Here is a 21,666-nt window from a genome sequence, read left to right as displayed (position 1 = left end):
AAGGAACACATTTAAATCAGGACATTTTCTCATGGAACGCTAGAAATCTAGCACTGCTATTATTTTGAAAACTCAACTTTGGACTGAAAACCAGTAAATATTGGGCAGAAGAGATGGCTGAGGGGTTAAGAGCAAGCCCTGCTTTTACAGACGACTTGAGTCTGGTTCCCAGCACCCACGGTGGGCAGCACACAACCCCTTCGGTCAAGCTGTTCGGGAGTTGTGGGATCATTTAGATGCGGGGCCTAGCTAGCCAACTTAGGGGCACGAAGGCAGGAAGGGGATGTGGCCCAAGGCCTCTGCTTCCCCACCTGAAGATGTGACTACTTAGGTTTTAAGCCCCCATTAGCAGTGATGGAGCCCCAGCTTCCTTGATGGCCGCAACGAACAGCCTTTCTCCTCCTCTTCTCGCTAGGCACTTACAGTTGTAGTGATGGGGGAAGCGAGGAGGGCGGTGCATACTGAGCTCTGGCTGCTGGACTCGCAATGTACTTTAACGTACTCAGATCTCTGTAGCCAACGTGCAGTTATATGGCCACATCCAGCTGCAGGATGGGCTGGGGACATGCACACTGCACCCGGATGGTGCGCAGGTTTATATTGCTAAGGAGGGAGCTGCAGATGGGTGGTGCAGAGAGACAACCGGAAATGTCTGTCACAGAATGTATGGAATGTGAACTCTCATTCGGTGCCATTGCTGTCTCACTGTGACCAGAGACAAGCTGTCTAACCTGTCTGCAGAACGGCTTCACTACCGCACAGTACCACTGCAGAGGGATGGCTGGAAGGATCAGGTCGTAAACTGGCAAACACTGTATTAGTACATATATCACTCAAAGCATGAATTTACTTTCCTTATCCAAATTCCCTTTGATGATATTTTATGTATAGTAGAAAAGACTATAAAGAAATCTGAAAGCCTTAATCGGATCTCTGGCTTCACTGTTACCATATCTTCATCAGATTTCTGTCTAAGATGCTGACAATATATATGCGTTCTGACCTAATTACTGTGTTTGTATGTCCTGCTCTCTGTATGAAAAAACAGAAAGTGAAAAACAAACCCAAACCCAAGTCTCTCAAAAATATCTTTAGTGATTTCTATGTGAAATTTATGTTAATTTAAAGATCTTGCCATTTTATGAAAGAATGCATGGCTCAAGAGACTGTCTTTTTATTCTCTCTCTTTGGAATGATAATTATAGACCAAATTAAAGAATTGTCTGCATGTTCTTCGACATGTGAGTGGCACGCCTTACTCTTCTGGGAGGTCCAGCAGCTCGCGGTCATCTTCCAACTGCACCTCTTCCCAGGATTTCCCGAGTTCCTTTGCGGGAAGAACAGAGCGTCGAGACAGATTAAGGAGAAGAGGTGAAAAGTGCAAACAGAGAGAAGCTAGACAGAACTTCAGCAGCAGCATCACTGAAACAAACTCACTCAAATGGTTTCGAAGCAGCATAGTGAGTTCTGTTTGAAAAGTTCACTACCACAATTAAGAAGGAGAAATCCTAAAATAAATGTTAAAAACCACAACAGTAAAAATATTTGTTTGTTTTTGGAGAAAGAACAATAGCTTTTTAATCATGATTTTCTCCCCCTCACTCTCTTAAATTTAAATCACTGGTTCTCAACCCTGGATATACATTAGAATCACTTGAGGATCTGCGTTTTTGTTGTTGTTGTTGTTGAAAAGAAAACCACTGCACCAGGAAAAGACCCTAAATTGCCTCCTGGCAATGTGTCCTAGCCTTTGACACTGCGAAGTGACGTACCATCCAGAGACTTCACTCTTGAGAACGACACCATCAAGTTGCCACCCCCACAAAAACGTTAACCACCACGGCTGCCAGCACTTGGTGCCGAGGAAATGGCTCAGGGATAACGCACTTGCTGCACAAGGGTGAAAATCAGGCTTTAGATCCCCAGAACCTTCAGCAAAGCCAGGGAGGCGTGGCGCTTGGGAAGCCCAGAGAGGGGACCCCTGGGGCCAGCCGGCTAGCAAGTCTAGCAATAATTGGTGAATCCTGGGTTCAGGGAGAAACTGCTTCAGTAAACAAGGTGGAGAGTAATGGAGGACATGCAGCATTAACTTCAGGCCTCTGCATACATGTGCACAAGAGCCCTCACGCACATTACACACACATAAAAAAATCCCCTAAACCAAACCAAACCACAGCAACAACAAACTGCTCCCTGCCCCCCAATCTCAGAACATTTTAAGGAAGTTTAGGATTTTTGTACTGGGTTGCATTCATAGCTGCCTTGACTGTGTGTTGGGTACGCTTGCACAGGTTGCTTCCATTCTTGCTCTCCTGTAGTCTCTTCCTCACCAGCAGCTACAGCGATCTCCTTAGAGCAGAGTTCTTTGGACACAGAAACCCTCTCATGGCTCCCCATTACAGTTAGAACACAATTCAGAGGTCCTGCCACGGTTTATGTACCTCCACGCCCTGCCCTGGCTTCTTCTGCTTCCGTATTTCCCACTGTACCCTTTCTTCCTTGGGATGTCCCAGCCAGGCTGATATCCCTGCTGCATGCTTGCTCCCAGCAGCTACCTCACTCTCTAACGCTCTGCAGAAACGCTGATCTTCCACATCTCTGCTGGAACACCCAGTCTTCCTCTGACTCGTCTGTCTAAAATAAACCTCCTTCAATAACAAAAGATGTCTCTGGGCAAGGCATGGCCACTGCATTCATGAACTCAATGTGCTGGGTTTATCTACACAAGGCTAGCACACTATTGAGCCCCTCACCATTTCCTCGCGCACAGTTGAGGGGCCCATGAGGCCCCTCTGAGGGACTATTGGCAATCAACTGCGGTTGGAGGGGAGCTGATTTTCTTCAGTGGTGTACCCACTGATGAGTTGCTCTTGCTCCAGTGAAGAACCTCAGGCAAGAAACTCCAAACTCACTGGCCATGCAGAACAGGAAGGCAGGAAAGGGCGGGGCGGGAGATTTGACAGAAGAAGGAAGGGTGCAAGGGGGAGAGGAGAGGTGAGGAAAGAAGGAGTGTGGGTGAGAGTGACTGAAATTAATCATGTAGTTGTATGAAAATAAAATGATAACACTGCTGTTCCAAGCGCCAAGGTATTTTATATTCCTCCACGTGTTGGAGGTATCCCAAGAACTGTTGCATGTTTGGGCGTGTCTTTTTATATCTATGCGATTCATCTCCTCCCCTTGAATGTCTAAGGAGACACGGCCTCTGTTCCTGGTCACATTTTCTGATTCTGCCCACAGTCAATACTAAATTTTTTTTTATTGTAACTGAAAATAAGGAAAATTTGAGGTCGATGTAGATATTACTTTAAAAAGATTTTGTGAGGTAGCTAAAGAGCATCCATCGAGCACACGCTGGGCATGGATAGCTACTCAATAGCTGTTAGATCCTCTTATCCTTTACAGTCAGTGCATAGATTCCACTTCTGGGGCCTTTGTGTGGAAAGCTAGAGAGTCAGCAGAGCCCCACAGAAGGTTCATCGGCATGGTTTATTCTGGCCCAGTCGTTTCTATTTTCTCCTTTGAACTGTTTCCCCCTCTTTATGACCTGTCTTCTCTCAATCAAATCTGTATACCAAAGCTGATGAGGGCCTGCCATTGGACATCTTTTCAAGGAGCTGACATGGGTTTGATCAAGCCCAGCTGGGCCTGCTCTGAGCACAGGCATCTGGCAGGGCCAGTTCTATACACAGCTCTGTGGCCTGACTGGCTCTGAGCACAGCTATGTAGCCTGGCCAGTTCTATACACAGCTATGCAGCCTGGCCGGCTCTGAGCACAGCTATGTAGCCTGGCTGGCTCTGAGCACAGCTATGTAGCCTGGCCGGCTCTGAGCACAGCTATGTAGCCTGGTAGGCTCTGAGCACAGCTCCATGGCCTGGCCGGCTGTGAGCACAGTAATCCTTCTCATTCAATGGTTTTCTTTTGGAATCCTGCAACCAAGATTTTCTCAGTTTTGGACATGCTTTCCCCCTAAAATAAAGGTATTCATTTAGCTAAAAACAAGAACTATGTGCACCATTATGCTTTAGAGGGAGCAGGAAAATCTATCACTCACCAACTTAATGAGAGGTTTTGAAGCTGTCATTATTTATCAGCCAAGCGATGCATAAACTCCGACATGCCGAGATCTACCGTACCATCGTTAGAGACAGCTAATTTGAACTCTATAATGTACTCTGTAGAGTCATCATAAACTGTCTGAACCTTACCGAGGGTGTCAAGAATCGCTTCAACACTATTCACAGGGTCTCGGCAAGAATTTCTGGTAATACATTAAAATTTTCATGCCATTCTTGGTCTTTCTGGACTAGGATTTATGGCCATACTTTCATCACTGTGAGGCATTCAAGATGCGGCCACCTGCGATGTTCCCCAGGGAGATGAGCAAATGATGCAAATGTTTGGAGGCAGAGGAAAACTGATTTCCCCACTGTCAGACTTTGTAACTCAAGCACAATGTTGCAGCTTTTTGAGTGTTCACTAGAACCTGCAGCAATTTATCTTCATAACACAACGTTTAAAATTTACCAAACTTGACAAAGAGGAAAATCTATTTTCATTAGTATATTAGGAAACAAGGAATTTGCACTTGGCAGTGATCTACACTTTCCTAAAGTGTAGGAAGTGCTTAGGGACAAGAGCTAAAGGGGGAAAACACGGAAAAAACAAGGTGCATGATTTTCTAATTAAGATACTGTGCTAATGAATCATGTCAGGAAAGCTAAGAACACAAGAAAAACAAAGTTTGGGAGGCATGTCTGTAAAGATGTTCAGAACACCCCCTCAAACCTCTGCATCAGATGGCTTGTGAGCAACGAGAGGACGGAGGGAAAAGGGAAAAGAGCTCCCTCAGACAGGACCCTTCATCTGGCTTGACCCCCAGTCTCTCTGTCCCTCTTTGTCTTTTTGTCTCTGTCTCTCTCACACACACACAACAGAGGAAGAGACAGAGCTATAAATGTGAAGAAATAACAAAACTCTTCAGACTAGGAACCTACATCTGTCCTTTGTGGCTTCATATACTTTAAGATTAGACAAAATAAAACCGAACAAATGATAAAATACAATAGAAATAGTTTCCTTTACGAAACTCTGGGCTTGAAGCCTGAGTAGTCATGGGAACGTGTGGCTGGAGCCCAATGATGTCAAGCAGTTTGCTGGCCCTGAGGCTGGAGTATCTGACTGAAGCTAGGGAGACCTTGTCTCTTAACGATCACCACTCCTCACCGGACTCCAGCTGATGAAGAAATAAAGCAGGATCTGAGGTAGATGATCCAGACTGTGCGAAGGAAAGCCAATGTGTTTGTAGGTCAAACACATTTCTAATGTAAATTTACATTAGAAAGCCAGTGCAACTTAAGCATAGACACGATCTCACCCAAGAAGAAGCACAGCACTCGTCAATTTGCTCCATTCGGTGGGGAGCTGAGAACAGCTTCTTCTACCTCTGATGATACTGGCGAGCATCTTGCCAGGTTATCTGGGATGCTCTGGAGATGCCAGAAGTGTTTGAAGTGAGCAAGAAGCTCCATGATAGATGATTACTCTCATACGTCCTACAGACGAGGTCAAATGTGGATTTTGGAGAAGATCCTCGTTGAGTGTGTTCACACCAGCCTCCTATTCCAGCCTCTGAACTGTAGGCTGTAGAGATCTAATCAACCACCCTGCCTGCAAAAATGCTTCCTTCTTCCCCAGTCTTCTGGTGTCTGGAAGGCACTTGAAAGTCCGTAGAGTATATATATATATATATATATATACACACACACACACAGTGGTATTGCTGGGTCTTGAGGGAGGTTGTTTCCTAATTTTCTAAGAAATTGCCATACTGATATCAAAAGTAGCTGTACCAGCTTGCACTCCCACCAGCAATGCAGGAGTGTTCTCTTTATCCCACATCCTCTCCAGCATTAGTTGTCATCAGTGATTTTGATCTTGGCTGTTCTTACATGTGTAAGATGGAATCTCAGAGTTGTTTTTATTTGCATTTCTCTGATGGCACAGGATGTTGAGCATTTCCTTAAGTGTCTTTCAGCCATTTTAGATTCTTCTGTTCTCTGTTTAGGTTTGTACTTTTAAAAATTGGAATTATTTGTTCTTTTGATGTCAAGTTTCTTGAGTTCTCTTGATATTTTGGAGATCAGTCCTCTGTCTGACGTGGAGTTGGTGAAGATCTTTTCCCATTCTGTAGGTTGCCATTTTGTCTTGTTGACCGTGTCCTTTGCTTTATAGAAGCTTCTTAGTTTCAGGAGGTCCCATTTATTAATTGTTTCTCTCAGTGTCTGTGCTACTGGGGTTATATTTAGGAGGTGGTCTCCTGTGTCAATGTGTTCAAGTGTACTTCCCACTTTCTCTTCTATGAAGTCCAGTGTGGTGGCTTTTATGTTGAGATCTTTTATGCATTTGGACTGAGTTTTGTGCATGGGGATATAGATATGGATCTATTTTCATTCTTCTACAGGTTGACATCCAGTTATGCCAGCACCATTTGTTGAATAAAGAATGCTCAATTAGGACTGAAATCTCAAGGTCCAAATCAAGAACAGGAGACAGAGCACGAGCAAGGAACTCAGGACCACGAGGGGTGCACCCACACACTGAGACAATGGGGATGTTCTATCAGGAACTCACCAAGGCCAGCTGGCCTGGGTCTGAAAAAGCATGGGATAAAACCGGACTTACTGAACATAATGGACAATGAGGACTACTGAGAACTCAAGAACAATGGCAATGGGTTTTTGATCCTACTGCACGTACTGGCTTTGTGGGAGCCTAGGCAGTTTGGATGCTCACCTTACTAGACCTGGATGGAGGTGGGTGGTCCTTGGACTTCCCACAGGGCAGGGAACGCGGATTACTCTTAGGGATGATGAGGGAGGGGGACTTGATGGGGGAGGGGGAGGGAAATGGGAGGTGGTGGCAGGGAGAAGGCAGAAATCTTTAATAAATAAATAAATATTAAAAAAAGAATGCTCAATTATACCATAAGGACATGTGCTCAACTATGTTCATAGTAGAATTATTTGTCATAGCCAGAAACTGGAAACAACCTAGGTGCCCCTCAACCAAAGAATGGATAAAGAAAATGTGGTACATTTACACAATGGAGTACTACACATTGTTAAAAAATAATGACATCTTGAAATTCGCATGCAAATGGATGGGTCTGGAAAAAAAACATATTGAATGAGGTATCCCAGGCCCAGAAAGACAAACATAATATGTACTCACTCATAAGTGGCTTTTTTGACATAAAGCAAAGAAAAAAAACCCTACATTCCACAACCCCAGACAACTTAGACAACAAAGAGGATCCTAAGATAGACATACATGGATCTACATAGAAAGGTAAAAAAGACAATATCTCCTGATTAAATTGGGAGCATGGGGGGTGTCACAGGAGAGGGTAGAAGGGGAGGAGGGAGGGAGGTGAGCAGAGAAAAATGTATAGCTCAATAAAAACAAGAAAAGAAAAGAAAAAAGAAAACCCGTGGCGTGCATGAAATGGACAGAAGAGGCATGGCAGATTGCGAACACAGCTCTGCCATTTGCCCGTGTCCCTTGAGGGAGACGCCATGAATGACTGTCACTACTTTGCTTTTGTTTTTTAAAAATAAGGTTTCATCATTACTCATTACTTAATCAAAAGTTTAGAATTTATTTTTCATGTTAATAACTTGTTCTTCACATTAAACACTGTTCATTAGCATATCTAAAATAAGACTATCATGATTCTGAGAGGTTGCTGGCTCTAATTTTTCTCTAACGACATATTAATACTATTTGGAACAGTCTCTTACATGTACATCCTAAATATTATCATGTGTGTTAGTTGTAAGAAGACTCCTAAGGCATCCCTAGGATGCTGTAAGGCTGCGCTGTGTGGTGAGCACTTCTCTAGTTCAGAGCAGTCCCACATCTCAGGGACTTCACTGCTCCTGCCCTTCCCAAGGGTATTTTTGTAGTTTTTAAAAATTCTAATGCACCAGAATACATTTTAATTTTTCCTAATTGTTTCCGTACTTATTAACCACTTACTCCAATCCTTGGGCTAAAAATGCTATGATTGTAGGTGAGAATCATAAAGCAGACGTTAGAGCCAGCTTTACTTTTGAGTTTGTTCCAAGAACAAAGGCAAGAGGGAACAGGCCATCACAATCACAGCGCTTCTGATGAGTACAACGAAGGCACCAGCATCATCTCGACCATGTGAAGAAAGAGGATGGATGTAGTGGATAACTGATCGGCCCTGGTGATGCAAACCTGTGCGAATGACTTAACCTCACCAAGTCCCGGTCTCATTGTCTATAGAGAAGGCTTCATGCTAATGCCTGTGTCCTGGGAATGCGGTTAAATGATCTGGTATATAAATACCTATGGTAGTGCCTGGCCCACAGAAAGATCTGTCCGCTGTTCTTATTTTAAAAATGGGACTTAAGTCGATATTACCCCCAAGTTGTGATTTCACTCGCATTTCATCTTTAGTAAGTCTAGTGTATTCTCTTGAGTCATGGGTTGCCACAGCAAATCTGTGGTTAGTGTAATCCATCATGTTCCCCCTAGGGACAGCTGGCACTCATAAACAATTTCAGCTTGACAGCCAGTCACACTATTTGATGCTCAGGGATTGGAGTATCACACTTTTCTAAAATGCCGATAGACTACAAGCGTGTGGACCCTGTGAAGTCTCCCTGCAAGGTAAAGACTCCAGCGATCCAGTGTCTGCTAATTTACAGCTCTTGTATATTAGTTCAAATGGGCCCCCAGAAGGAAGAACTATTAAATTGCCTTCCTAGCTTGCTGGAGTAGCTGCATGCTCCAACCAGTGCTGGAGTGCCCTCCCTGTAGAAGCAGGCTGGGCCCTGAAGCAGCTTCGCTCTAGGAAGTCATGACTGAACGGCTTGAGAAGAGTGAAGGACTCAGAGGGTGCCTGTGCCTTGGGCTGGCTGTAAAACATTGGTAGTAAAGCTTGGCAAGTTCCCAGAGTCAATCTTTAAATGCATGCTAAGCTTACTTCTTGAGGAGAATTTCAGTTTAACACTATACAACTAAGTTAAGACACATAAAAGGTGCACATTAGTGCAGAAATTTTCAACGTAAATCATGACCACTGCTTCCTATCCAACACACAAAATGGTGGATAATAGTCAATCAATGCTCGCAAAGCAACAGGTTTGGATTTTAAAGTTGCTTATACTGAGAGGGGAAAAACAAAAACAAAACAACCTTTCCTTTAGAAAATATCAGAATCAAAATTTCATCTTTCTGTAGAATTACTTAATCTTCTTCTATGTATGGACAGTGTACTTCATTATATAAAATTCAAAATATTAACGGCAAGCCTGATAGCATTCTCCAGTCGTCATGTCAGTTCAAAACCCCGTCCCAGAACTTTAAATAACCCTAGTGACTGTCTCTAACAGAAGACCTTTTCTTATCCTCAAAGAAGTCATCAATAGCGGGTAGCAATCAGGATAGAGACTTTGGACATTAAGGCATTTAACGTCGTTGGCATGGGTCACCAGAAAAACAAGAAAAATTCTTGCCCAGTTAAAATGGAACTATTTCTCTGAATGACACAGATGCACATTTTACTTTGAGGATAACGGCGGATCATCTAGTGGAGGGATGGGAGAAGAGTAAGAGTTACCTTGTGGGGCACCTAGCACATCCAATGCTCAAGAAATGCTTTTACAAACAGAACACAACTCTCTGGCCTTGACTGCAGACTGTGAATGGGGAATGGTTCTAGTTGCCATCATATTGCATTCGAGAGACAAAGCATCTTTACTGTAGACACATCTGTCAATCCAAAGACAACCGTCTCAGTTGCTTTGGAACCCACTGCAATGGCTGTCATTACCTTTTAACCTTTGTACTGGTCCATTCATTATTCAGACACTAGTTGGCCTGTAGGTAGATTTTGTTTCCAGTATTGTAATCAAATTTTAAACTATGAAAAGCATGACTTACCAAGTAATTGATGACATAAAAACGGTCATAGTCTCTGTTCTTCGGGTTGATCCTACGGTGCTGCTTTTTTCTCATGTGATCTTTAAGTGTGTTTTTGTCTCTGAAGGTCTTCTCACAGTACAAACACTGTAAACTAAAACACACAGACATTGTTAAACACATCTTGAACAGTTGCTACAAGAACCCTATTTTTAATTTAACATTTATTTGTCTGGGTTATACAAAACAAACAAGGGTCCCTCCATGATTTTCTCCCTCCCTTTATCCACTTGGCTTTGTAGAAAACACTTCCTTTGTAGTGGTTTCGGCTGCTCAGTTGAAACTGTGGCAAGGATTGTTCTGTATCCAGACTGTGACCAATGCAAACACTGTGATGGGTCGGCTCCTGTCCCAGTAGCCATACCTTCACTGCCATGATGGCTGTCATCCCTGGAAACTATATGCCAAAATAACACCCCTCTCTTTCATGGGTTGTGACTTGCCAGGTATTTTGATCACAGCAATGAGAAAAGTAACTAATATAGATCACGGTGAGGATATTTTTCATGATGTAACTTACATGGTATTTGGCATAAATCATGTATTTAAATGCAAAAAGTTAAAAACTCACTAGAAGGCAATATAATCTAGACAAAAACACACAGTACCAAAAAGATGCAGATTCCCACAGTGCAATAAACAATAAACTTTTACTTATTTAATTCTAAATTAAATTAATTTTATTAAAATCAATTGTAAAAATTCAGAAGTTTCTAAGATTCAGTTAGGTTTGGTCTGTGTTTCAGGGAAGAGCACCTACTTGTCCAGTTTCTTCTGTAATGTGTGGAGGAATTCGGCACAGTTTACAATGTTGTCCGGCAAGCCAATGTTGAAAGCGTGCTCTCTGGCCATGTGGTTCAACAGAATAGATCTATGAAGGAATATGAACAATCTCTATAATTTATAATGTAGGAGCAAATCAGGCTAGAAATAGCATTTATGTAACAACGACTAATCAGAGCACAAGCAAGTACTGGATACCGACGTAAACACCGGGTCTTCTTAAGACGGATACGCTAACGATGTGCGAACACACACGTCCATTTTCTGACACCGCCAGGATCAGACCTGGTAGGAGCTCATGTCCTGTTCTTTAATCTAGTAAATAAATGATGCTTTTTCAACTCACCATGAGAATGATGGTTAGTTTTAGACATGGACTTTACTGGTATAAGGAACACTAGAGAACAAGGAAAGCATTTGGTGTGTGTGGTGAGGGTGCTTTCCCAGAAGACTGGTGTGCATGCACGTGTAGAAGCCTGCCCTTGGTGGTCACTGTCTTCTGGGGTTAAGATACTATTAATTTCTATCTCTCAGATACTGTAATTCCAGGCTCTCTGGCCCTGAGACTCCCACTTACATCAGTGGTCCCAGAACTCTCAGTCCTTAGGCCTTGAAATGCGTTAGACTCTGAACTCTTCTGATTCTGAGCCCTGTGGATCTGCACAGAGCACTTCTGTCTCTGACTTTTAGATGGTCTACCGTGTGCTGTGGGATATTTGTTTGCATGGTGTGAAGATAAGTCTTTGTGATCGGCTTAATAAAGAGCTGAATGGCCAACAGCTAGGCAGGAGAGAATAGGCAGGATTTTTCCAGGGAGAGAGAGAACTCTGGGAAGAAGCAAAGGGATCATGCCAGTGAGACACTGAAGATGTTGAATATATGGCACAGAGTAGAGGTAAAGGAGCCATGTAGCAGAATGCACATTAATAAAAACAGGTTCATTTAAGTTATAAGAGGTAGTGGGATAAGCCTATGTCAATGGCCAAGCTTTTTTTTTTTTTTTTTTTTTTTTTTTTTTTTTATTTTTTATTCTTTTTTAATTAAAATTTCCACCTGCTCCCCGTTTCCCATTTCCCTCCCCTCCTCCCAAATATTGCCCCCTCCCCCCACTCCCCTCCCCCTATCCCCACTCCTCTTCTCCTCCCCCCACACCATTCCCCCTCCCTCTCGATACTGAAGAGCAGTCCAAATTCTCTGCCCTGCGGGAAGACGAAGGTCTTCTATCTACGTCCAGGAAGGTGAGCTTCTAAACAGGCTAAGCTCCCACAAAGCCAGTTCATGTATTAGGATTGAAACCTAGTGCCATTGTCCTTGGCTTCTCATCAGTCTTCGTTGACCGCCATGCTCAGAGAGTCCGGAATCAACCCATGCTTATTCAGTCCCAGACCAGCTGGCCTTGGTGGGCTCCTAATAAATCAGTTCCACTGTCACAGTGGGTGGGTGCATCCCTCGTGGTCCTGATTTTTTGCTCTTGTTCTCCCTCCTTCTGCTCCTCATTTGGACCTTAAGAGCTCAGACCGTTGCTCCAAATTGAGACTCTGTCTCTACCTTGATCCATCACCAGATGAAGGTTCTAAGGTGATATGCAAGATATTCATCAGTATAGGATAGGGAATGGCCAAGCTTTTATAATTAATAAGAAGCTTCCGTGTTGGTATTTAGGGGCTGGCAATCCAAAGATAGTCCAACAAGAAAGCTTGCTACAACTGTGGCACTGCTCAGCTTCTGTAAAGGCATGAGGCAATTCCACTAATAAATCTTCTCACACATTCCCTTATTACACATGTTGGTTCTGTTCCTTTGGAAAATCTTGACTAATACAATGGAGAAGAAAAGAGGTAACTGGCTAGCAGCAAGATGGCCTTGTCTGCGATATGTGATCTTGGACATTTACCCAGTACAGCATCAGACAGATTATGAACCTACTGGTAATAGATGTTGTATGCGAGGGCCATGATAACCTGGAAGCACAATTATCAGTCTGCAGACTAGCTTCTCACAAAGAGAAACTTGATTTCTAAATTCAAATTAATTTTAACTTCTGTGCAAAAATGTAATGATGTACAAGTTTATTGATTACAATATAGCATTTTGATACATAGATATTGTATAGTGCTTAAGTTATATTTGCTCTAACGTGGATCATTCAAATGCAGTTCTTTAGTTTTTTGTAATATACAGTATATTAGCACTAGGTATAGTCACCCTATTGCACAACCGCTGCACACCAGACCTCTTACTGCTATTTAAATGGACGTAGACATACTGATCAACTTTTGCTTTCCCGCTACCGTTCCCAGCAGCTGCCTCAAGGTAGATGAGCTGGCAGCTTTTCCACTCCTCCAAGTTAGGGATCCAAGGTCTCTGGTTGATATGAGTTGTACTGAATGTACTCACGGAAGCCCAGTCCTCCCTCAGCCTCTGCAGATTAAAGGCCTGGAGTCTAAGGTCTAGTAGATGGGACCAACACCAAAGGCCGGTTGAAGGAGTGTGAGATTAGAGGCATCCCAAGTCCCTGTGAGCAGTGGCCTCTGGAGTCTAAGAGAGTTGACTCAGGGGAGCCGGGGTAGCACTGTTCTCAGGACCAGTTTAAAAGGCTCAGAAAGTTCAAAAAGTTTCCTGCCTCGCCTCCCTGCTATCTTCCCAAGGTTTCCATGTCCACTTAAGACTTGGGAGGCAGAGTAGCTACAGATGTTAGGAAGAGAGGTTATTATGGAGCTAAGGGTCTTCACTTGGCTCCGGGCTCTGGGCTGGGGATCAGACTGATGTCCTTCTGGTTTTTAGTGGGTTACCAGGACTTCCTGGGGACTCGACATTCAGGCATTGAAAGGACACTAGGTATAGGTAGAGCGATCAAGAAGGGGCTTGGCTCTCCATTACCATGATGGCCAATTTATGTGTCAACTTGTCTACTTACGGAAAGGCCTTGTAGCTAGCAAGGCATTGTGTGTGTGTGTGTGTATTTCTGAGGATGTTTCTAGAAGAAACTGTCCATACATAGGAACAGTGAATAAAGACAAGTCCTCTAACCAGAGCGAGCAGGAGAGCCCATTAAGGGCTTGGAGAGGGAGATGGACATATATTTACCTTCTGTCCTTAACACTCTGACACATCACTATCATTGGTACTTGGGGTTCCCAGGCCTTCAGATTGGGACTAAGTTTGCCACTAGTTTTCTGAGATCCCCATATTGCAAAAGGTATATCCGTGGAGCTTTCGACCTCCTCCTAATTGTATGAACCAAGGCCTTTAGTCACATTCTTTTATACATCCTATTGATACCTAAGTGGTGTACTAGCTAACTCCAAATTGGGTGATTCATCCCACGAGCCTGAGACAGGAAGGCCAGGGCAGGCCGGGATACACTGCACTCATTTTTCTGGGCACAGCAGCAAGCTGGCAAGGGCAGGGGAGTCTCTGCTGTCTGGCTGAAGATGGCACCGTCTGCTTTAGCTCCCAGATATTGAGGTTCTTTAAGACCAGCCAAGATGAGTCACCAAAATCACTACTTTAAATTAGCTTTTCATCAATTAACTTTAATTTCCAGGAAATTAAATACACAACAACCTTAGTAGTTCAACTTCGTACCTTCTTTATAATGTTAATTTTATCATTAATCACACAGCTTTACTTCAAGAAGTTATGGAGAAACTTCTGGCTTTCACGGTTATTATATTTTCCCATATTCACAATGGTACTTAAAGGCATGTAATAATTATGACTATATAATTAAAACATTCTAGATAGAACTGAAGTTTTACTCAAAACATTATTTCAAACACTTTCCTTCTCTGTTTTTCCTCAGTCCACTTTAGAAACGAAGCTCTCTGTCTCCTTCCATCTTCCTTCCTAGTTTCGCCTCATATGTTGTCAGGTCTTTTTTTTTCTTTTTTATCCCCCCAGTTTTGTGGTTTGGACAAATGAGGTTAAGAAAGGCCTCCCAGGAAAGACATCATGAGTTCTGCACAGCTGCCCCTCCCTGACAGCACTAAGGACCAAACAACTTAGTTCTATCCAACTAGAAATTCATAAGAATCCAGAGTGTACTTGTTTAAGAAAGATGAGTTGACTATGGCAGAACTGTGAACTGAGAGGTGTCTTTACTAACCTCCTCCATTTCCCTCTGCAGACCCCTCCACCTTTCTCCTCAGCAGCCTCACCACTGCCTGAGGAGCAGCATGGGAGGGGACATCCCTCAGGAGTGTCACCGCCAACCTTGCCTGGCAGGTGCTGCCCAAGCTCCCCTCACGAAGCTCTCCACTGACTTAGAGAAAAAAATCGCACCATCTGAGCATCTGTCCCAAATCATCAGCGGCTTGTTTTTCTTTTAAATCCTGCAGCCGCTTGAGCAAAATATCAGTTGTGGCAAATACTATACGAGATAAAACACCTCAGACAATCTGGGGAGTGAGATGTCGTGAAGTTTTGGAGAAGTTAGGACAGACCTGGGGTTTTTGAAGACATACGCAAATGTAAGGCTGTATGAATACCCAGGAAAGACCCAAGCAGACCACAAAACAAAGGCTAAGATGAGTTATCATTTGATGCAGGGTTGAGGTTTGCTCTAATCCAAGTTAAAAAAAAAATCCTTTAATAAAGGGCAGAGATGATAGATTGGTCCAAAGCATTTCTGAAAGTTGCAGAATAGCAAACCTGTTTCCATGGAATTCCTCAGTACAAAACATGCACACACCACGAAAGCTTGTATCATTCCGCTCGCGCTGCTGCTGGTCCAGAATTTCTTTCTGCAAATTATAAAAAGATTTATGATCTTTAATATTTGCAGTTAGTTACTGAGAAATGTCAGTCTGAGTGAGAGTATAAGAGGGCAAAGGTCATGTGTGAAAGTTGCTCGTAGTTCAAACTTCTTTGTCCTCGTCTCGACATTGAAACTCGAAGTCTAAATCGGTTCTCTCTAAGGGAGGTCTTACTGGGAGTTCAGACCAGCAGTGGCCAACACAACACGAACTCGGGGATTTTGAAAGTTTTTGTCTCACAGTGCTTTATGAACATTTTCTTAAACTTCATAGATCTTTTGCTTACACGTTATGGTTCATGATTTTGGTTTTATGGGTTTGCTGTTTGTAAATGTGTGTATCTCAGCAGCTGTATGTGTTTCATGTGCTTTTTTTTTGAACCCCCATGTTTATTTTGTCCAATTTGGGTTTGTTTTTATTTTATTATTAGTTTTTTAGATGCTTGCTTGTATTCTGAGAGAGTTTGTAGATTTGGGTGAGTGGGGAAGTGGGGAGGACTTGGGAGGACCAGGGGAGAGAAACTGTAATCAGAATACAGTCTATGAAAAAGAATCTCTTTTCAATAAGAAAAGAGAAAAAGTACATAGATAGCAGTAGACCGGCCAGTCAGACAGCAATGGATGGCTCAAGAGCCAGCAAGGTCTCGTCATCCTTCCTGAACCTTCCTTCGGTCTGTGTCAGTCTTTTCCTATCTGCGCTCTCTCTCGTCACACCAGAATCTGTTTATAATCAAATTCCGATAAGTTCCCCACTATCTCCAATACCAGTATCCCAAGTACAGGTTTTAGTAATTTATTTAACGATTTCTTTGTTTTCATTTGTGATCCACTGATTTTAATCAGGATGATCTTTGTTATTCCAGGTTTGGAACTATTCATTGGAGTCTGGAGCTCACACTGCTGGATGCACAACAGTCAGCAACGATGGCCCCTCCCCCAGAATTAATCAGTAGCCAATAATTGAGAAGGTAGGGCAGGGTCTCTTATCCAGGATTGGCTGCTGTCAGGCTCAGTCTTTTGTAGCCCAGTGTTAAGCAACCAGTATTTTTTTTTCTTTTCTCAATAGCTATATTATATCTCGAAGACAGCATTTCATGGTCCTTCTCTCTATTTTTCTAGGCCCTAGAGAGGGTGGTCTAATTGTCCTAATTAGGAGTGACCACTCAACTGTTACTTATTTTATGCTCTTTCAGCAGAATTCTGCATTCACCACCCTTCATTACTGGGAGAAGTTTCTCTGATTAAGGATGAGAGAGTAGTATTTATTCACTGCTTTTTTGCTAAACAGCAGTGTGAGCCCCCGCTTTGGTCCTAGGACTTCTCCAGGCAGGTACGTGTTCCCTCTTGTGGAGTGGGCCTCAACTCCAGCCTGGGAGATGCTCGTTACTACCATGATGGCTGTGCCATTGCTGCCCTATAGGCAGACTTTACTGGGCAGCTTTTCACTCTTTATAGTTTGTAGGGTTCAGAATTGATATGATAGCTGATGTCTTTTCTTCTCAGCAGCCTGCCCAGTACTTTCTGGCAGCCTGAAAGTTGCCTGTAGGGAGAAAACTTACAGTTCAGCTCTATATCAATTTTAATATATCTTACAACCAAGGTGTGCTGGCCCTTCAGCAAGAGTTCTCTTATCTAGTTCATTGTGATAGGCAACCAAGAAGAATCAAGAAAGCTGGCATTGTTTTGCAGGTCTCTCTGACCTTCCTAACTAATAACTTAAAGTGTGCGTCTCACATTTGGCACTGGAGTTTTTATTAACGAGAGCAGCATTATTCAGCTATATAGGATAACTCCTTGACTTCTCTATGATTTTTAAACATTTTAAACTGGTTTACAAATTATGCTTTGTTAAAATATGTGTTTTTCATAGCTCCCTTGCTCTAGTTAGCCCACTCTAAGTAGCGCACAACACTCCCACCTGCCTTTCCCCCACCTGCTAGTGACCTATCTCCATCCCTGACTAAACCTTACATCCCCGTGGTCTCCATTCCACTTTTACATCACCTGTGTTCTACTAAACCCATTCTCTCAAGGCATCGCCCACCCAGTGGTCCCATCCAGATTCCTGGCTTCTACAAAGACTCCCAGTCGAACATATGACTCTAAAGAGTCAAAGCAAGAATTCATAAAAAAACATCCTATCTTCTAAGCACACCCAACCCTCTGCTCTACTAAGATTATCTTTCTGACTAATATCACTCAATACTGGCTTTTCAGACTATGTGTGCTCAAAGGACCCTCAGAAACTAACTCTCTATAAAGAGATGCTTGTGTTAACTGGTTGTTTAACACTCTGGTACTAGAGTTGATGTGGCCACACACAGCTTTTTCTCTCTTGTCCCTAAAGTGCACTCATCATAGTATGTGTGACACAAGGCTTTTTTTTCTTGCCCTCAGAGTGCACCCATCGTAGCATCTGTGGAAACACATCTTATAGCAGTGACCTTTCCATTCAGTGACGCTCACATAGAGATCGAGAGGGGGAGAAGCGCTAATACTTTCCTCCCGAGCACCCATACAAGTGAAGTGAATCAGCTGGGAGGATTTCTCAAGAGTTGGAGGCTTAGAGCACACTAATGCAATAGAAATAACAAAAGACACAAACAATTATGCCTTGCTCTTGATGTAATTAGAAAAGGAAGTATTCTGCCCAAGTTCATTTTCCAGACCACTGGCATCGAAGTCCGGTGTGCAAAGGCTTAACTGGGCACAGGATGATTTTGGAGATGGCCTTCCATGCTTTTCTCTATGTTCCAAATACAAGGTGCTTACAATGCAGAGTCCTGGCTAGAGACAATTACTATTGTACTGTATTGTTACAGATTTACTGAACTTTCAGGATCTTCCTGCCTCTACCAATGACAAGGCTGTGGGTTCACTTTCTTTGCATTTACTCTCTTCCCCAGCGGCTGTGCTCAGCTTCTAGCCACAGAGCTCCTTTTTGCTGTTAGTGGGTTCACTTCTGTATCCAACACTCAGCTACACCCGATCTCCACTCACTCTAGTCTGTTAGTCACTTGGCTTGTCCTCTGAGCCTGGAGCTAAACTCCGGACTTTCCAAGATGAGCTGAAGAAACAGAGGCCATCAAGTATTAAGAACAAAACTAGCCAAATATGTTGGCATCCAGGATCGGGCAGCATCTGTTGTCGGCCTCTGCTGTGGTATGACAGTTACTGCTGCCTGGTGAGATGGAGTCTCCGAGATTTCCATCTATGAAGGTTATCAGGTGCCAGAGAGATGATTTATAGACTTTCTCTGTACGTTTATTTAAAATATGATTATCTGATGCAGGAAGATTGGGAGAGAGGGAGGGAGGGAGGGAGGGAGGGAGACAGACAGACGGAGGGATAGAAGGAGGAAGGAAGAGAGGGAGAAGCTCAAATTTTACTGGAAATGGGTATTTAAAGCTAGGCTGTAAACACCTAAGGCATGTGCCACAGGAGAAGTGAGACCATGAGAACTTGCATGGAATAAACTCTAAGGAGCATATGATTGGTGTCCAGTTTTCCCTGTCTTTCTTTTTTGGGTGAGTGGGTGAGTTTGAGACAGGACTATCTGTGTAGCCCTGGCTGTTCTGGAACTCATTCTTTAGAGCAGGCTGGCCTCGAACTCACAGAGATCCGCCTGCCCCTGCCTTCTGAGTGCTGGGATTAAAGGCGTGTGCCACCACTGCTAAGCTGGCTCCCAGTTTTCCACTAAATAAAATGCATAATTTTTAGTACTGCTCCATAACACTTGATTCCAACTTAAGATCTTCAAAGCTTCCTATTGCATTGTTTCTTCATGTACCGAATACAGGTAGAGCAAGAAAACATACAATCTGTACAGCATTGTAACTAGCAGGTCTCACGGACTCATTTTGATTTCTTTAGCCAGCCAAGGGCCTGGGAAACAGCTTCATCTTCTCCCCCATGGGAGTTCTCTGCCCTCTGCCTCAATTCCTCAAAACTTAGTCTGTGGTGAGCGGAATGGAAAGCCAATGGTGAATTAGGAGTTCTGTATTCCTTCCATTCTCTGGCTAACTAGCGCACAGTGCTACCTGGACCTAACTCTTTCCTAAGATGTAGTTTCTGATGATCTCTAATTTCTCATTCAAACAATCTGCCAATAATTAAAGCCGCCATCCTAGACCATTGTATGATACTTCCCTTTGCCAGCCAAATTGGCCAGGCATCTACACTGCTTCTTCAGGAAGCTGGACTAACAGTCATTACCAATGGAAAAGGAACTTTTATCCCCTGTGCACATACTTCCTCATAGGACATTTTCAAAAAACAAATGATAATTCAATTTGTACCCCTGTTGCAACTATATACACAATACAAATTTACATGTTCTTTTGAAGATTAAAAGGGGCTTCTCAAAGGATTAATGACCCTGAGTATCCCTTACTGAAATAGGGTGCATACATATGATGTACAGTCTGTGTGTAATGTACTGTTCTCAGAAGAACCCCACATCTGTGGGAAGGGGTCTACACTGATTGCGGAGAGCTAGAATGCTTCGGTGCTAATGCACTCGTCTAATGCACACAAGGTCCTGGGTTCCAGCTCTAGCACCAGAACACCCAGCACCTGTGTTTAAAGAGGCCACAAGGGTGATTGATTAGAGCTACTGTTGAGCAGGCTGGAACACTGCAGGCCATGAGTCAAAGGGTCTTGTGCTATGTTTAGGCCCCACTAGAGCCACTTATTGCCTACTTCTGTGTCTGATCTAACACCACCTTGATTACCAGGTAAGACCTTTGGGATATATCAACAGACTCCTAGCTCCCACCAACCCAAAAGCCAAGAATGCTGTCAGAGAGCACCTGAAACCTATGACAGAGCTTCCCGGCTGTGCTGGAGCCCATCTACTAGTTTCCACTGCTGTATTTGAGAACTGCCTTGATTTATGACTTTCTTTTGTTCCCTAACTATAAAACGCTTATGAGCATAAGACATTCTGCACATGGAATGTCTGTGGTCCTAGGCCACAGTCGCTCAAATCAGACACTTGAATAATCTATTTTTGTTCCTTTTGAGGGGAGAGCTGTGTTTGGTGCAGAGAAGTTGGTGTTTGGCTTGGAGAGCTCACAGCAGATTGGTAATTGTCTCAAGAGAAGAACCTACTGTATAAGAAACAATTCTAAGAAAAGGAATGGGTTATTGCTTATGACTTTTAAAGTCCTAAAGTTTCAGTTTGTTCCCTTCAAACATGCCATAATAGATAATTTATGAAGTCTAAGAGCTACATAGAACATTTTACATTGCTTCAGGAATAGGTATGTACTTAAAATTATTAGTTTTATTTTAACTATAACATACATAATTTTAAAACGTATTAAATGCATAAAGATACACTCCTAAGATGGCTTTCTGAGCAAGCAGGAGGTCCCAGGCGAGATGAAGAGCTGGAGTGGAGTGGTGGCTGTCAGTTCCAATCACTCGGGAGGCTAGACTTACTGTTACAGAAGAATTATTTACTATTCACTTTAATTAATTAAATTTGTTTTACTTTTTAAAATTATTAAAGTGAGTTGGGACTGTAGCTTAGTGGTAGAGTGCTTTCCTAGTATTTATAAGGCCCTGGATTCGATCCCAGCACTGGAAGAAAGCCCTGAACAGTCGTATCAAGGTTTGTCTGCATCTACTGTATAAGGCTCGACTCTTGGGAGCACTAAACTGAAAGGAAATTCTCCACATTTCTTAAGATAGAAACACCAAATAAGATAAATTCTTTTGATCAAATAGTAGCTATATGTAAAATAAAACATATGAGTATTTAAATCACAATGCCATTTTCTCTGTAACACTTTTGATTCTCTACTATCATCAATTCAGTATAACAATAAGATACGGATGTCATGCTGCATGAGTTAGCAGGTGGGAATTTATTTACTACAAGCAGCTTTCCCTTAGGTCCTTTACTACTTTATCTCATCACAAATTTTTTATTATGAAATTACTCTTTTCAACAGAGAAGTTAAAAGAATAGTACAATGAAATTCCCATACTTACTGTCTGTCAGCTACGAGCATTCACCATCTGCCCTCCCCCAACTCTACACACAACTCACATCCTTATGCAGTGCTTATTTCCTGGCTGAATTATTTAAAGATAACTTGCAGAC

General features: G+C 42.9%; 1 protein-coding gene across 2 annotated transcripts in view; it reads right to left on the bottom strand.

Moving 5' to 3' along the window:
• Znf277 (zinc finger protein 277) overlaps positions 1 to 21,666 on the bottom strand; it is a 99,280-nt gene that overhangs the window by 5,556 nt on the left and 72,058 nt on the right. For both annotated transcript variants that reach the window (XM_057782954.1, XM_057782955.1), the window contains exons 5-8: positions 15,452 to 15,543; positions 10,776 to 10,886; positions 9,977 to 10,109; positions 1,260 to 1,327 (exon numbers count right to left, since the gene is read on the bottom strand). In XM_057782954.1, coding sequence (XP_057638937.1) covers positions 1,260 to 1,327; positions 9,977 to 10,109; positions 10,776 to 10,886; positions 15,452 to 15,543 — 404 coding nt within the window. The remainder of the gene's footprint in view (positions 1 to 1,259; positions 1,328 to 9,976; positions 10,110 to 10,775; positions 10,887 to 15,451; positions 15,544 to 21,666) is intronic.

The sequence above is a fragment of the Chionomys nivalis genome, chromosome 10, assembly GCF_950005125.1.
Source record: "Chionomys nivalis chromosome 10, mChiNiv1.1, whole genome shotgun sequence".
Taxonomy (NCBI): Eukaryota; Metazoa; Chordata; class Mammalia; order Rodentia; family Cricetidae; genus Chionomys; species Chionomys nivalis.
This window is presented reverse-complemented; position numbering and strand designations above follow the sequence as displayed.